This window comes from Mustela nigripes, chromosome 4 (assembly GCF_022355385.1).
Source record: "Mustela nigripes isolate SB6536 chromosome 4, MUSNIG.SB6536, whole genome shotgun sequence".
In the NCBI taxonomy this organism is placed as follows: Eukaryota; Metazoa; Chordata; class Mammalia; order Carnivora; family Mustelidae; genus Mustela; species Mustela nigripes.
Genome location: NC_081560.1, coordinates 24,068,900 through 24,086,131, shown reverse-complemented (window position 1 = coordinate 24,086,131; position 17,232 = coordinate 24,068,900). Strand labels below are relative to the sequence as shown.

Here is a 17,232-nt window from a genome sequence, read left to right as displayed (position 1 = left end):
CTGAGGTCATGATCCCAGGGTCCTGGGATCGAGCCCTGCATCGGGCTCTCTGCTCAGCGGGGAGCCTGCTTCCCCCTCTCTCTTGGCCTGCTTCTCTGCCTACTTGTGGTCTCTGTCAAATAAATAAATAAAATCTTAAAAAAAAAAAAAAAAAGATTCACTCAATCACCAGCTCAAACTCTACAGCATAATTGGAGGTGTCTGGTAAGCTGCCGCAATTGACAGAATGGCCTAATATGCCGTTACAGGAGATATAATGGTTCTTTCTGAGTGAAAACTTCAGGCTATGAATCTGCAAAGCCAAAGATGGAAACACCACGAGTCAGTTCAGAAAATCAACTGCAGATGCTGACCAGAAAACTTTCCCATATTTTCCCAGTATGGAAAGGACTGGTGCTGTATGACAGAAGAGTAAACCCCCAGGCTACCTTCAATTTTATCATCTTTCTGGGTTTGGGGTGGGTATTTTTTTTCCCCCAGAGCAAAACAGATTCACACCATGAATCTGATACCTATAAACGCCGACTTTTTTTTCTTACTTGTAGTAAAATTAACATACAGTGTTCTATTAGTTTCAGGTGTATAATAGATTCAATTCTATATATTATGCAGGACTCATCATGGTTAAGTGCACTAACCCTTTATCCTAATTGTATCACCATTAAAATAGAAGAAAATCATGTGTACTGGAAAGATGATTACCATTTTAGGACTATCCAGATCCTTTCTCTAAAAGATTCCTACCCAGATGCCTTTTACTGAATCCAGGGACATGTTTTATGTCACTGACATGCCACCAAGATCACCAATGACAGGAGCCACAGAGAGCGCATATCCCAAGAGCACCCAATCTGTGAAGAGCGACTTACAGCCAGCAACCTATAGAGGCCTGGCATCAAACATTTGCCCAACAAGAAATGTACCTAACACAACCAATCGGATCTTCTCTTACAGGAGTCTGAACACAAGCTATACAAAGCAAAAGCCAGCTGAAAGACAGAAAAGGCAGGCAGCAGAAGTAATGAGGGAGTTACAACCACATTGACAAGATACAAAATGAGGTAATTAGTTTAAAAAATAAAAAGTAAAAGCAGAATCGTGTAAAGGACTAATAGCAGTAGAGAAGTAATACTTCTGCTCCTAAGAGGACCGCACCCAGTCACTAGAGTTGCACTGATTTTTTTTTTTTCCAATTTCTATTAAAACCTAGTTGAAAGCTAGATGGTGAAGCCAGTTTGTATGTAACGTCTGGCCACTACAATCTCCCTTATTTCCCACATAAAGCTATCTAATAACCTTCCCATCACTAGCTACAGACCAAGTAAAACTCTTGCTTGCAAACAACAACAACAAAAAAAGTGGTACAATGTTTTTATAAATGAGTGCACATGCACTCACACACCTGCAGTTAGATGACAAGGCAAACTAGGTGGTGGGTAGTAATACAAGCATTATGGGTCTTATTTCCATCTTGTAGCATCTGGGATTTGAAGACACTGTTACTTAACTCTAGTTAGCTGTTTTAGGGAAAAAAGGGGGGTCCTCAAAGAAGCATCTTCAACCCTAAAATTTTATAATTCCTATCATTACAACTGTGCACTTAGAGATTAAGAAGAGATTCAGGGACGTTACAGAAAACAAAACCATCTCCTCCTCTTGTGCAGGCAATAATCTGTTTGTGTCTGAATTTTGTCGCAAATAACTGATTTTGTTCTCTTGGATTACAAGAAAACAATACCTGACTACTCAAGATGGCCAAGCAAAGAAAGGACGAATTGGGAAAACAAGAAAATGTTTTGAAAAAAGTTTAGCTTGAGGACATACTGAAAATTACTTATAAACTGTGTTCTTGCCTATCTTTATGATAGTCTCATTAGCCTATCTTAACACCTCGAAGCCTGTCCATTCAAACAGAGGAGAATGAAGCTCAGAAAAGTCTCAACCATCTATAAATGCCCAACACATTGAATTCCAAGAAATTCCAAAAATATTTAATGATCAAAAGGCTTGAAAATGACAAAGCCACTCTCCTAGAGAAGCTTGTACAAAACAACCCTAACAACTTATATGCCAAAAATTCAAGAACACTACATAAAAATCCTTTCCCTAAAAGTGTATTTTTTTCCATATAATTCAGTCACATTTGCACACACAGTATTTTCCTAGTCTTCACTATTTTTTTCTTAGAAAAGTATTCCTTGCTTTTCCTTTCTCTCCAAAATAAAAGCTACCAGTCACAACTAACAGATATTTGGGGGTTCAGATCTACCAAAGCACCAATCTATGCACGAATCTCAGCTTCTTTAAAAAATACTTTTGCACAGCTTAGAAAGAAAAGCTGACTAAAAGCCACAGTTCCATTTCTCAGAGCTAATCCCACAGATAGAAGAGATTAAAAACCAATATTCAAAACCTGAGTTGTAATAACAGTTCCATGCACTTGTGGTTCATTTTGGTGTAATAACTTTTCCTCTCAATAGAACATCATTACACACTCTCCTACTGAGTGTTAGGAGATCATATAAAGCAGGGACACCTAGATAGATTATATAAAGCAGGACACATAGATAGGGTGCAAGTTATTATTGCTCAAGCATTCAGGGTTAGGGTTTGTTTGGTTGGTTGGTTTGGCTATTTTTTCAAGCATATCATTCTATTCCTTAAACATTATAGTGTTTGTGTGACAGGAATATGCTCCCGGCACATGACACAAGTATTTGAGTATCAAAATCACTACAAAGCCACACAACACAGGTGTTGGAACCCCAGCACTTGATCAGAAGGTTCATCCAAACTTGTGGACAAAGGTTCTCTGATGTTGCTAATTATACAAGTCCCTAAATGCTAAAATTTTTATTATCTTATTGTTAAAAAGCAAAATCGAGAACAGGCAGGTGTGTGGGTAAACCCTCTCAGCAGATAATCTAACAGTACTTGGGCCTTAGTTGAAATTTTAAGTACTGTCACTAATGACTACCAGTGGCAAGACTTTCTCTTGAAAAAGTACCATTTCTTCTTATCTCTTCATGACACATTTACCAACGAAATTCCTGACCTGGCCCAAATTGTGCTTTCCTGAAGAATCCATAATTGAAGCTTTCTTTCAAATAGTACTGCACATATATCTTTGTTTTCTAGAAATATTTCAGCTGTGTTATTCAGTTAAAATTTGTTCCATGTTAATATTCTGCACATGATCAAAAATAAAATATTTGTGATAGGGCAGATACTAATGAGAATTTTAAGACAGAGGGGTTATTCTGGGGAGTAACATAAAAATAAAGCCTAACTTAAAATGAATGTGCTTACAACCACCCTCTATCTTTTTCAAGACAAATGAAAAATCTGAGTAAGAATGGTAAACTAGTAATATCTGATCAGAAAATTGACAGCAAATAGTAATACGGTTAAGTGTCTTCATTGCCCCAATTAAATACAAAGCAGCAGTTAAAATCTGACATGCAGCAATAAAGTTCTCTCTTCTAAAGCACCCTTTTGATCGAAACTTAAGAGTGGTAATTTAAAAAATTACACATTTTTAAATGCCATGAAAATCACATACAGTAACCATATCTAACATTTATTGTAACATGCCAAACACTATTCTAAATATTTTACATGTACTTTTCATTTTATCCTCAGAACTATTATCCCCATTTCATTGGTGAGATAACCAGGGCAGAGAATGTTTTAAGTAACTTGTACAAAGTCACACACGAAATAACATGTGGATCCATAAATTTCACCAACTAATCTAGCTCCAGATCATTACACTGAACTGCCAATAAGGTAATGTGGCAAACTTGCTTTGCAAATGGTACAATGTGCAAATAAATGTAACATGCACAGATTAAGAGCACATGCTTTGTACTCAGATCTAGTGTCAAGTCTCAATTCTGTAATTTACTAGCTATGTGAACCTAAGTAAATCACTGAACTCTAAGCTTCAACTTCCTATTCCATAAAATGGAAATAATGAACTAACAGTTCTTACTGGTGGATTTTACTGGTGGATCTTCTTGGTAGATGAGGGGCATTCTGGATGGAAAGGATTAGTAGAGTACTTGGCATACAGTAAGCACTCCATGAATGTTCATGATCACTATCTACTACTAACAGTTCTGTTTATTATTATAAATACTCATTTTAGTACTAGTAGCATTTTCTAAAATAAGTAAAGTCAACATGGAGGTAATAAAAGTTTATGAAATGAAGACCCAAGGTCTCACAGTAAATGAAAGCACAATTTTAAGATGGAAAAAACTATCACTTACTTTAATATCATTATCAACTTTTTATTTAAAGTGCCTGGGTATACATGAAAATGTGCTAACCTAACTAAACAAAATTACCAAGACACAGTCCCTGACTTCAAAAACATACAATCAAGCAAATTAACTCTGCTGAATGGACACAAACAGCAAAACCTCCAACTGCGGGCATTTTCCCAACCAGACACAACTATGGTCATCATCAAGTTCCCCTCTGCCTGTGGTGTGGTGGTAGAGAATACACGCAGAAGCAGCAATTCAAAAAGAAATAATAAACCCAACCAACAGAATTTAGAATGATGAAGATTCAGGAAGAAATAAGCGGACTTTCTACCCTTTTACCTTCTTAAAATTAACATTTTGGCTATCTTGGTACTAAGGATCTCTGTTAATCAACCAGAAGAGAAAAAAGGAAAGCCAGAAATTCAAGAGAACTCAGAGTAAAATGGTACAGAAACAAATTCTAAGAAAGAAAAGGAATGAGTTTCAAAGTTAGAAAAGCCAAAATAACTGCAGGTGAGTTTAAGTGAAACATGTTTTATTCAGGATTCTATCATGTCTACTGCCTTAGAAACCAAACAAGTAATAGCCATTCTTAAGATTGCTGATCCTTATTCCTTTCCAATCCTGAGGTTTCTGTTAGCCTTTAAAGTCAGAAAAGAAAGAAAAAATAGCACAGGGTACAGAGGGATTTTGTCTAACAGAAGAGCCAACATCATACTGTACATCTTAGAGCTCGGCTTCTGATCAACCAAGAGATCCACAGCTAAATCATAATCCTGGTAACCTGATTCCATAAAAAATGTAGCTTCTAAAACTCCTAAGTAAGGATCTAGAGTATTTCCAGGAAATATTTCCTCGAAATCTAAAGTTTAATAAACGTTTTTTTCCCAGTGGTCATGCTATTTGAAAAGATCTTTTGCAACTTCACAACAGGAAATGATATACACTCGTGCCTCTCTATCTCCATATCTTCTTGCCAAAACACCTACTGAGAAACCTCCATTCATATCCACAGTCTAAAACCATAGCAAAACCACATAATTCTCTGCTACTGAATCCATAGGCCCTTTAAAGCAAACTGAATAGGACAGCCTATAGATCATAAAGCAATATTCCTTATTCCTTAAAAAATAAAAAAAGGTACTTTTCAATAATACAAGCAATCTGTCAACCAAGAACTTAGCTCATATCTACATAAGTAACCAAAAATTAACGATGTGTAACATATATATTCTGCAAAAATACATGTATTCTTTAAGGTTTTCTTCCTGAAGTATGGAAGAAGGGGGGGGGGGGGGGGGGAAGAGACATGAGCAAAACAACAACAAAAAACAATGATTATGCATTCGAGGTCTACCTGTTTGTTCTAATGAACACCTGCCAAGCGTCAGCCAAACCTCCTCCAGCTCTCACTTGTACTATCCAAACTTAGAAAGTTGAAAGGCAAGCCATACTTTTTATTGTTTCTCCTCTTCCACTGCACTTAGATGTGGAAGGTATCTCGGCAAACAGGAGGGGATGAATTCTGTAGGAAAACTCTTAACTGATCAAAGAACAGCAAAAGTAGATATAATTTGTAGCCAGAATGTTTTAATATAAAATAAGCAGGTTTTGATGGCTCTTTACCTCCTTAACTACTTGTCCCCACAACAAAAAGTGCTATTAAATATTTGCTCATATAGCCTGTATGCAGAAAAGCTTCTGGCACAAATTTGCTAAGACTGTTTTCCTTAAGAGCCTCAGTCCTGAGCCCTCTGAGAAGACAGAGCTCACGAGTAAAAATAAAGCCAAAAAGTAAGGATGAAGACCAGAAAGAAATAGGAAGAACAAAGAATTTCTAATAACTTCTTACCTGTTCTACCTTTTTAAACTTGTCCTGATTTAGCCTCTAATGCCAATCTGCCATAAGCCACTAATTTGTCTACTGTAATAAAATATTCCTACTCTCTCTAGGCAATTCTAATTTAGACAGATGCCTCCTGACATAGTGCTATTTTTTCTTCTATGACCCAGATGAAACCTTTTGACAGTCCTTGGAATCCTGAATTCCTCCTTCTAAATTCCTACTCTGTGGCCCTAGAGTTATGACAGAGGAGACAAAATGTGAATGGTATTATGGAAATAGGTGAGCTGCAGTAAGGAATTCCAGCAATTGGGCTCCCCTCCACCCACATCAAGCTATTTTTCTTTCTTCCCTACAGTATTTAAAAAGTAAAATAGAGAGCAAGAGGCTGATATGCAGATGAGAGGCTACAGCAAAGAGCCACTCTAGCTTTTTAGGAATACTTGTAATCTTTTCACTGGCTGTAGATACTTAAGTCTGGAAAATATCTTTGGAATATGTCGTGTGTAACAATGCATAAAAGATAACACCTTGCAAAAGTCAAACATACAGATTTAATAATGTGCAACTAATGAAGATGATTTATAAATGAAATACCACCTACACATTTAGTTCCCTAAATATATTATGCTATTAATCATTAAAGTTAGATCTATAAGTACAAGTTTTCCATACGTGGAAAAGTCAATCTGTTTTTAAATTAAAGAGAAATTATCACTCTAATTCTTAAAAATAAAACTATCAGGGTATAATTCAAGTGTAGCTGCTCATAGTAACTGAAAAAACTTAAATTTGATAAAACATTAAAGGTTCAACCAATGCACCTTTGTTGAAGCACATTTAGCTGAAGTAACTTTGAGTCTGGTTTATTTCCATCACATATAGTACATTTTTCCAACAAGAGCATGTACATTCAATATAGAACATTTCCAGCAACAGTTACAGTCTTTCTAGTTTCCTTTCACAGTATATTTTAGTGCAAAGCACTGGGAAGGGTAAATGTTTTTTTTCTAGCTATAGAAGCATTTTATTATGACCTTGTGGATCTTCAACATTTTAAAATTTTATACAAAAAGTATATAGATGGACAGGGTCCCTCCTAAGTATAGGTGTGAACCTATATAAAAACATGGTATAATCTCTGCTGTACCTTTTAAAATTATAATCTGACAAAAATTACTAAAAAATAAAATATTTCCTAAAAATTACAAAATATTGATACACAAAAACCTGCCCAATATTTCATAAAGATAGATGTACTTGTTTTTCCTAAAATCTTGATTACAAAAATGGACAAGAATTCATTATTTTCTAAATTTTACAGTAGGAATCAAATATCATCTAAAGTAGTCATTTAAGATTTTACTTGGGAGAAAATTCAGGGTTTATACTCCCATCATCCTTTTTTAGCAATATTTAAAGAAATAAACTAATATCGTAAGAAGTGGTTGTGCATGGATTGTCTGCATCCATAAAATATCAGTAAGCTATTTACTACCTTCATATTAACATTAGTAAATGTGTGATCTTTAAAGAAAAAAAAAAGAAGAAACTGAAAAATTAAGTTGCATCTATTATTAAAGTGCTTTGTATAAAATGTAAAGAAAAAGGGGGAATGTTTAATTTTCAATAAAACCTCAGATGTTTACAAATAAAAAATGTATGATCCATGGATGAAAATGAACTGGAACTTTCCTGTATTATATATTTTAGAATGAAACGTTCAAACATTTAAGTGCTAGAGAACAAGTTAGAAATAAATGAACGTAGAATTATTACAAATATTTAGTAGGCTAAATATTTATAATTTGTTGATACTAATTTCTCTTTTGGTCCTAACATACACTCAACTAGGAAATATATCTGTACAATCCAGATAAAATTTTGCCACATAAAGTGAAACAAAACTAAAATCACTAAGATATAGTCTTTTTGTCAATTAAAAATCACCAGTGGTGATATATATTCTTCAAGTTCTTGATCACTTTAATCAACAAATTGTTTGGAAAACAAACTTTGCAACGTTTTTGTAGAAACTGTAGACCAAATTCACAAGGTCAAGGGTGGTTAGATGCTGGACTGTGATGACAATATGTAATGTCACAGCTACTTGGAAGTGCTGGGAGAGGCAGTGCCTTAGAAACAAGTGGTTAGATGGTTATTATTTTAGTCAGAAAACAGCAGTTACAGTTGAATATTTATGAATTTGTTTTTCCTTTTTTTCTCATAGTACCATTTGAAGACGTTTAGTGGTTCTAACACCAATTTAAAGTCTTTCCACAAAAATGAACTCCAAACCTTTTCGTACATCACTTGAAGTTATCTGAGGAGAAATGGGAATAAATGAACACTTTTGAGTTTACCAATAAAATCTTTTTTTTAAAATTATACAATAGTAAATGACTTCTAAAGGATGGTTTCATCTCAAGTTTCCACACAAATTAAAAAATGTGTGATACTCAAACCACAACATTTAACCTACTCAGCACTCAAACTAAGTATACTGCTTTAAAACCTGAATCCAAAACTAACTTAATACTAATTAAATATATTAAATGCCTTAATACAGGGAACAGGTACTGAAGGTAAACTTTTAAAAACATAGAGAGACTTGCAAAAACAAGTATAGGGAGTCTACTCCTTATTTTATATTGCATTTTAAAAATCTACATTTATTTCAAAACCTTCTAAAAAATTAAAATTTTTTTCTTTCTTCCCAATAGGGATTCTCCTTTTCTTACAACGCACAACCACAAAAAAACAAACCAAACCAAACCAAAACAAAACAAAACAAAAAAACCTCATTTAATAATATTAACTCTGTTGAAATGATCACAAAAAGTCTATTTAAAACAAAAAAGGAAAAGTTAAGATTTGGAACCTATATAATCACTTTTTCCACAGATCAAAACTAAAAACAGTAACTAACGCATACTTCCAAAAAGAAGGAAAAAAAAAATCCAAACTTTTGTCTATCAGGTTTTCCCCTCTGACTGGAAGCATTAGGTTAAATGTAAATAATAAATGCTAATTGTTCTAAATTCAATCTGGGGATTTTTTTTTTCTGAGTGCAGCACTTTATTTAGCCATCACAGATTAATTTTTACAATAATTACAGTGCCTCAAAAGACTTTTTTCCTATAATTATCGCCTTCACAAATTCATTTTAATATATTTAACTTTTCCTACAATGTATTAAAATTAGTAGACTAGGTCACTAAATCAAATTAAACCTGTGCAAAGTTAGTTAAACAGAAGACTTCTATTGTAAACATAAGCCAATATAAATGTATATATTTTACAACATTGAGAGGAAAGCACTGACCCTGTGCCATCTACCTACCACTATATTGCATTGTCCTGTGGAAGATAAGTTCTGAAGTTAACTTTTGTTCCCAAGCCACTGGAATAAAGGTCACTGAAGAGGTAAATGCAATATGCACATTACTCTTGCAGTTCCCATTGCCATAAGATATATGGAAGCAAACATGTGTTAAAATGGAACCAGCTATAAATTATGATCAAATGATTTTTTTAGTTCGATGGGGGAAAAAAGCAAAACTCTGTAACTGTTCCTCACCAGACAAGAGCCTTAGATCTTGTACTTCGGCCTTTGGTTTTGTTTCCTTCAGGTGAATTGGAAGCATTTGCCTTATGAGTTTTCTTATGATGTTCAAGATAAGTCTTTTTGGCAAATGCCTTTCCACATTTATTGCATCTGTGAAGAGAAAAGTTTTTTGTGACTTTTACTTCAATACCAACGTCAGCTACTTCATACTTTTTACTAGGAGAGTTAGAAGTGCCATCATGTTTTGAATCACTATGTTTTGCCTCATCCCTCGAAGGGCCTCTTTTTGCCACTTTATTTAGAACAAAATCAATGGGCTTCTTTATAGCTCTGATCTCTAAACTGGCGGTTATTTTCCCAAGGTAGCGGGATGACTTTTTATGAACCACAGTTATATGTCGTATCACATCACGCTTCCGACGAGTTTCATAAGTGCAAAGAGGACACTTGTAGAATTTAACATAAATGTTATTCCCATCTGTGTGCAACTCAATATGTTTAGTCAAGTTCTGTTTGGAAGTAAACTGACGTTTACAAAGTTTACAGTAAAGTTGCTTAAAGTCAAAGCCAGCGGAAAGTTTTGGTTTCCTGGTTTTTTGCTGGCCACCTGCAGCAGACGGACTAGTTGATTTAGGGCTTTCAGAGTCTTGTTTAACTTTATTTTTCTGTGCTGCCGGTGTGTTCTTTTTTTCATTTGAATGATTTGTTCCCTTTAATTCATTCTGTGGAGAATGGGCGATGGAAGGGGGTGAAGATTCTACAGAATCTGCTGGTTCAACTTTAACTTTTATTTCTGAACTGCTGGCAGTATTATTAGGGCCTTTCTCTCTTTTAGAGTTTGTTCCAGAAAGAGTTATCTTGTGAACAATTTGCATATGTCTTTTAAGCATTATTTGTGAACTATATTTCCTCTTGCAAAGGAGGCATTTGCATGCAGTTAAATTGTATTCAGCCTTTGAAGACGACTTTTGTTTTCGAGTCTTAAAAGATTTTTTAGGAGAAACAGAATCCAGGAACAAAGGTTGCCCAGGCTTTGTTGCTATATCAGGAGTAATTGAATCCCTCCTTAGTCCTCTATGAACTTCATCAAAATGCCTCCTTACATTCGCTTTTGTAGCAAATGATTTACAACATACTGGACAGCTCCTACTTATTGGAACTAGAACATTCTTACTGCGTCCTTTAGAGGACTGATTTGGATTCTTTCGTGTTTCAATGTACTTTTTTAGTTCTTCCATCTTTTTCTTGTGTACTTTTCGAATGTGACGACGAACACCTCGTCTGGAATTGAAATCTTTTCTACAAAGACAGCATATCAACTGGTGACCAAAATCAGAATTGTCAGAAGTTTCCAAGTCAGCCTGTGATTCCTGAGGTTGCTCATCAGATGTAGGTGCAACTTCATCTGCAACAATCTCAACAGGTGGGGGCTCTACAGTTTCCACCTCCGTATCTGCAACTGGTACTGTTTTAGACTGTTCAGTGCTGGTTTCCTGTATTTGAACTTCAGTTTGTTCAGGAGTACTGCTTGACTCTGTGACTTCAGTAGGATTATCAGTCCTTGAAATATACTGAAACACTGCATTTTGATTAGTTTCTATGGGTTCTAGCTTAATAATATATTCTCGCTTGTCCACACTTGGATAAATGGCTTCTAGGAGATCGTTTATGGCTTGGCTTTGTTTATCATTTACATCAGGAAGGTCTGTTAAGGAAAAAACAACATTTTAATCTGAAATCATCTGCCTGCTCTAGCTATCTAATATTTAAAAATCTATCTAATATTTAAAATTTAAAATTTATTACTAGCTTATTTTTAGAAAAGCATTATCTACTTTTACATATTTTAAAACTAGAATTAAACTAAAATTAATTTAAAATCTCATCAACGTACACAAATGTTAAGGAATAAATGCAATCTGAAGAGCTACTTCCACTCCTAAGTGCCCTTAACACCAACCACATAAGCACATGAATGTCCTAAACAACTAAAATAGTATTTCAAATTTTCAGTCTTAAATTTTCAGGCTAGCAAAGGCAAATCGAAGTTCTCATAACCCAAGATGGATAACACATCATGAAGAATGTACTATTATATAAAAAAAATGATTCTTTTTTGGGAAAACATAACAGCATTCCTATTAACTTAATCTGTAATAATCTAGTCTACTTATAGAGAGGAACCCTTAAAGATCTTATGGAAATGAAAAAGAAAGATTTGTAGGATATAAAAATGAATGACATGTACAAAAGTTTTTGCTATTACAGGACACCACCCCATTCAAACAAGTGATTAAAAACCACAGATTTATTCCAAAACAGAGCTAGTTTTATTTACTTGCACAATAATTATGTCCCCTATAGACAATCAAATATTCCTCCTATAACAGATTTATCTAACACTGGTTATGTTTCCAATCAACTCTAAAATCTAGCTACAAATATAGCTATCAAATCTGATATTTAGAAAACAAGAATTCATTATTGCTCTTCTAGAAATCTTCCCATTTAAAACAGATAGTGTCTAAAAGGATAACACTTTCACCAAAGTACTTCTAGAATGAGTATTGCCAAGGAAAGTGCACAATAATCCAACAAATCCATTTATTTATATTTCTAAAAGTCAGCTCTAGGGACGCCTGGGTGGCTCAGTTGGTTAAGCAGCTGCCTTCGGCTCAGGTCATGATCCCGGCGTCCTGGGATCGAGTCCCATATCGGGCTCCTTGCTCGGCAGGGAGCCTGCTTCTCCCTCTGCCTCTGCCTGTCATTCTGTCTGCCTGTGCTTGCTCTCTCCCCCCCCCCCTCTCTGATAAATAAATAAAATCTTTAAAAAAAATAAAATAAAATAAAAGTCAGCTCTACACTAAAACAAGGAAAACTATCACAAATATCACTAATTTTCTACTATCACTTTATTTATTAAAATATCAGATCTGAAACTAATCCCTACAGACTGCCTTTTCATTTATATCTCAATGATAAAAACAAGTATAATAACATCTAGGACTATAATAAGATCTAGTACTAGGAAAAATTTCCAAAGATGAAATTCTTATTTCAACTATGTCCTATAATATACTTTAGATCAATTATGTTCTATAATATACTTTAAATCAGTTTCATGCTAGTAATTCGGTAGTACTTCTGATATTTGGAATTTTCATTTCATTCCCATTCCAAGAAAGTTAAGTTGAAAAGTGCATGTTTCCACAGTTCAACTACAGTATCAAATGGACAAAATAAATTCTATAATTTGTAAGACCACAAAGAGTTAAACCGCTGAACCAGAAATAATGAAAGTAACCTATTACTTATTAAAATATTTTAAGGAATTTATATCAGTTCTTTAAAGCAAGAAAATAATACCATTACAATATTGCTAACTTCATCATACATGGGCAATACACTTAATCCAACAAATATTCAGTTTCACAAAGACTTTATTAGCCTACAACCTGCCTTCATCACATAAAGCTACTTCAGATCTCAAGTTGGCCTATAAAACAATCTCATTTCTGATAAAATCATTGATTTATAAATAAATTTCACTGAGAACAAAACTGATCTTCAAATCAAGACCCAGAAAAAAATAGAAAGGTTATTCTTTTTTTAATGCTCTTCTTACCGTCCCCAAGAAATTAATGAATTTACTCATTCTTTGCTCTAACCTTCTTATTTACTTAAGAATAATCTTAGTAAATTATTAGTCATATGTAACAAGTTGTTAAAGAAACAGAAATGAAAAATACCAATACTCCCTTCAAGCACTCACGTTTTAACTTAGAAAAATCCTGAATATAAACTATATGGTCCATATAAACATTCAAAAACAATATCTAATATCTTGATATAAGTATATTCATAAAACTAACCTCTTTAGAAAAACACAAAAACACTCATATTAAAGTACTTGTCTAAGAAAATGAACATTAAGTATTTAATTTTATTCCCCATCATTAAATTACTGATACCATTTTAACACAAATGTATAGTTGCAGTATAAGAATACTTAGCTGTAAAATGCATAACTGAATATATGGATAATACTTACTGTCATCCATCTGGAGACTTGGTGGGCAGTAGAATTTTTTATGGGTAATTAAATTTGGTAATCCTCTGAAGAGACTGCGGCATAATTTACATTCAAAAATAGTGTCCACATCTTTTAATAAAATGTGCTTAAGTTGTTTAGTTCCTGAAGGAAAAAGAAAATAAAACTTAACACAAAAGGTAAATTTAATGTGCATTTTTAAACTGGGCAACCACTGTTGACAATCCAAAGTGCAATTAATCTTTGCAAACAAAATACAGGCATTGCCAATTTCCACCATTTGTATTCAGAACTAACTTATAAACTAAATTCTAAGTAAAATTCTAACATCACCTGGATATTGTGACAGCTAAAACTGATTTTTTTTTTCTAATTCAGCAGCCAATCAATTCTTAGGATATCCCAACAGTGGTTTCAACATCTGGCTAATCATCACAATAACCTAGGAATAATGATGTACATGAACCCCCTCTAGAGATCCTGATGCAATAGATATGGAAGGGAAAAGAATTAAACATACCCCTCCTCCACCAACTCCCTACTCCTTGCCAAAGTTTCTTGCTGCTCCCTTCTGCATTAAGACGTGAATATAGAGTTCTGTAATACGTTTTCCCGATTCCTTAAAGAGAGTCCAAACTGTCACAAGACTGCATGTGATTTTTCTTTTTTTTTTTTAAAGATTTTATTTATTTATCGGGGGGGGGGGGGGGGAGAGCGAGCACAGGCAGACAGAATGGCAGGCAGAGGCAGAGGGAGAAGCAGGCTCCCTGCCGAGCAAGGAGCCCGATATGGGACTCGATCCCAGGACGCCGGGATCATGACCTGAGCCGAAGGCAGCTGCTTAACCAACTGAGCCACCCAGGCGTCCCGTGATTTTTCTTTTTAAACTCAGCTCAAATTACTTCAGGTTCTGGGCCAACATGGGATTATGGTCACTGAGTGTCAGAGTATAGAATCCTTATCCATAATTTGAATTTTGCTTAGGCCTCCTGATACCACTATAAATTTATTCAAAGCCTTTCTCCCTCAAAAACTCACTCCAACTAATTAAATACTGATAGTTTACAGTTTAAACTAATTTAAAGCCTGTCTTCCCCACTAGATTATAAACTCCAAAGCAGCCAAGACCAAACCTGTCTTATTTATAACTACAAAGTATTCAGCTCTGGCAATGCTCAATATTAAAAGTAGTTGAAGAAATGCCACTGATACAAGGAATCTAAGTATTATGACACAAGACCAAAAGGCAGAGGAAAAAAAAATGACAATGAGCATCCAATCTCTAAAATAAGAACATCCACCAGGAATAAAACACAAATAGAATTTGTGTTTTAAATTTAAATTTGCCATTATTTCCTACAGGTTTCTGCCATAGGTAAACTGACAAAATTGATCTGCCATGCTTTACTAATTAATTAGCCTTTAATTGCCTCAAATAAAAAAAATGCTAATAATATTGACCTCAATATTAAACGTGTCCAGAAAAAAATCTTTAAAACTATCTAGGTGCAAAGTGTCCTTCTATCATTCCACAAGTACTTAACACTCTGTTAAGCTCTGGAACTACTAAAGAGTAAACACCCTATACTATCCATCTTCTAAAATGAACACACCAAACCAAACCTATCTTAAACAATCATGAAAGAATATATGAACTTAAATCCCAGAAAAATTAAATTACACATCTGGGTTTTTACTGGGGAAAAAATAAATATAAGGAAATCATTTCCACCACTTCTCAAATCCGAATCAATGGTTTACTGCACTAAACCATATTACCACAAAATTAGAAAACATAAATTTAAAAAGATTCAGAGGACAGCCCGAGTATTATTCTTAATATAAGGTAAAATCAGGGTACCCGGGTGGCTCAGTAGGTTAAGCCTCTGCCTTCAGCTCAGGTCATGATCTCAGGGTCCTGGGACTGAGCCTCACTTTGGGCTCTCTGCTCAGCAGGGAGCCTGCTTCCCCCGTGTCTCTGCCTACTTGTGATCTCTCTCTCTCTGTCAAATAAATAAAAATCTTAAAAAAAATAAATAAAGGTAAAATCATACATACATACACATACACACAAACACACACATGCATGCACTTTCTTAGTCCACTTCGCATTACAAAATATACTTGCAAAAGACTGCTTTTGTTTAGTTCATAGTTAACCTCCTAAGTGAATGACAAACTATGAGAGGTAGACTGATGATAAAAATATTTTAGATAAACCTAACCTATTTATAGAAGTATAGTTAAGTGTAGCACCAGTAAGAGAAAAACATAGAAAATTTTGCACACTTTAATTCCAAATTGAAATACCTGCTAGAACCATACTAAAGATTCAATTCTGCCTTTAAAAACAGTCAAAAAAAGATTGAAGAGGAATGCAAAAACAAGCTGAACTAGGTTTAAAAACCCAATTGAAGATTTAAATAGGAAATACGAGGTTATACATAAAAAACAGATACTGCTAAAAATACAAGACTGCATCCCTAAATCAGAGATCTCACTTTGTCCATCAGGTTTGCTCAACTATAAAAATTAATTAATCAAAAGTTAAAAAGGGGGCGCCTGGGTGGCTCAGTGGGTTAAGCCTCTGCCTTTGGCTCGGATCATAATCTCAGGGTCCTGGGATCAAGCCCCACATGGGGCTCTCTGCTCAGCGGGGAGCTTGCTTTCTTCTAAAAAATTTTAAAGAGAAATAGATAGGTATTCTTGTTTAATCCTGGTTATAGAACTAGTTATATTCAGCAGAGTGCATATTTGTTTCCAATAGCATCACCCCCCCAAAAAATCTCTGGCCCTACTCTTAACTCATCAGTCTTAATTATCATTCACAAATCCTTCCCCCACCCCATCCCACCTACACACACACACACACACACACACACACACACACACACAAGCACAGTTGTGTTGACACAGGTACATCAAATTTCTTTCAGAGTCATGGGTTCACAAAGTTATTTCTCTCCCTCCTCAGGACTTCACCTATGTTTTTTTTTCTCCCACTGCCCCGGTCTGGCTCACTTCTAGTAATCCTTCAAACCCTGGGGCGCCTAGGTGGCTCAGTTGGTTAAATGACTGCCTTCCGCTCAGGTTATGGACCCTGGAGTCCCAGGATCTAGCCCCAGGATCAAGCCCCAGAATCGAGCCCCAGGTTCAAGTCCCAGAATTGAGACCCAGATTCGAGACCCAGGATCTAGCCCCAGAATCAAGCCTCAGAATCGAGCCCCAGGATCGAGTCATGTATCCTACCCTCCCCACTCTCATGCTCACTGTCTCTCTCTAATAAATAAAATCTTAAAACAAACACACAAAATTCCAGGTTAGAAGTCACTTCCCCCAGGAAGCCTTCTGATTGCTGGTTTCTGTTAAAATTCTTCACCCCTATTCCTACCGCACCCTATACATCTGTACTGTATTATCCCAATATCTTGTAATTATTTTTCTGTAGTCCCATTAAGCTGGAGGCTATAAAAGGATGGAGAAGATACCTTTAATG

General features: G+C 35.0%; 1 protein-coding gene across 3 annotated transcripts in view; it reads right to left on the bottom strand.

Annotated features, from left to right (window-relative positions):
• Positions 1 to 17,232, bottom strand: part of ZNF800 (zinc finger protein 800) — a 36,549-nt gene that overhangs the window by 7,357 nt on the left and 11,960 nt on the right. Inside the window, exons 4-6 of one of the 3 annotated variants that reach the window (XR_009403757.1) lie at positions 13,737 to 13,880; positions 9,461 to 11,390; positions 6,653 to 8,440 (exon numbers count right to left, since the gene is read on the bottom strand). Coding sequence is in view for 2 of the 3 variants with exons in the window: in XM_059396470.1 (XP_059252453.1) it covers position 8,440; positions 9,698 to 11,390; positions 13,737 to 13,880 (1,838 nt within the window). In the remaining variant the exon portion in view is untranslated. Of the gene's footprint in view, positions 1 to 6,652; positions 8,441 to 9,460; positions 11,391 to 13,736; positions 13,881 to 17,232 lie in introns of those variants that run through there. The other 2 variants (XM_059396470.1, XM_059396469.1) reach the window with 2 other exon arrangements.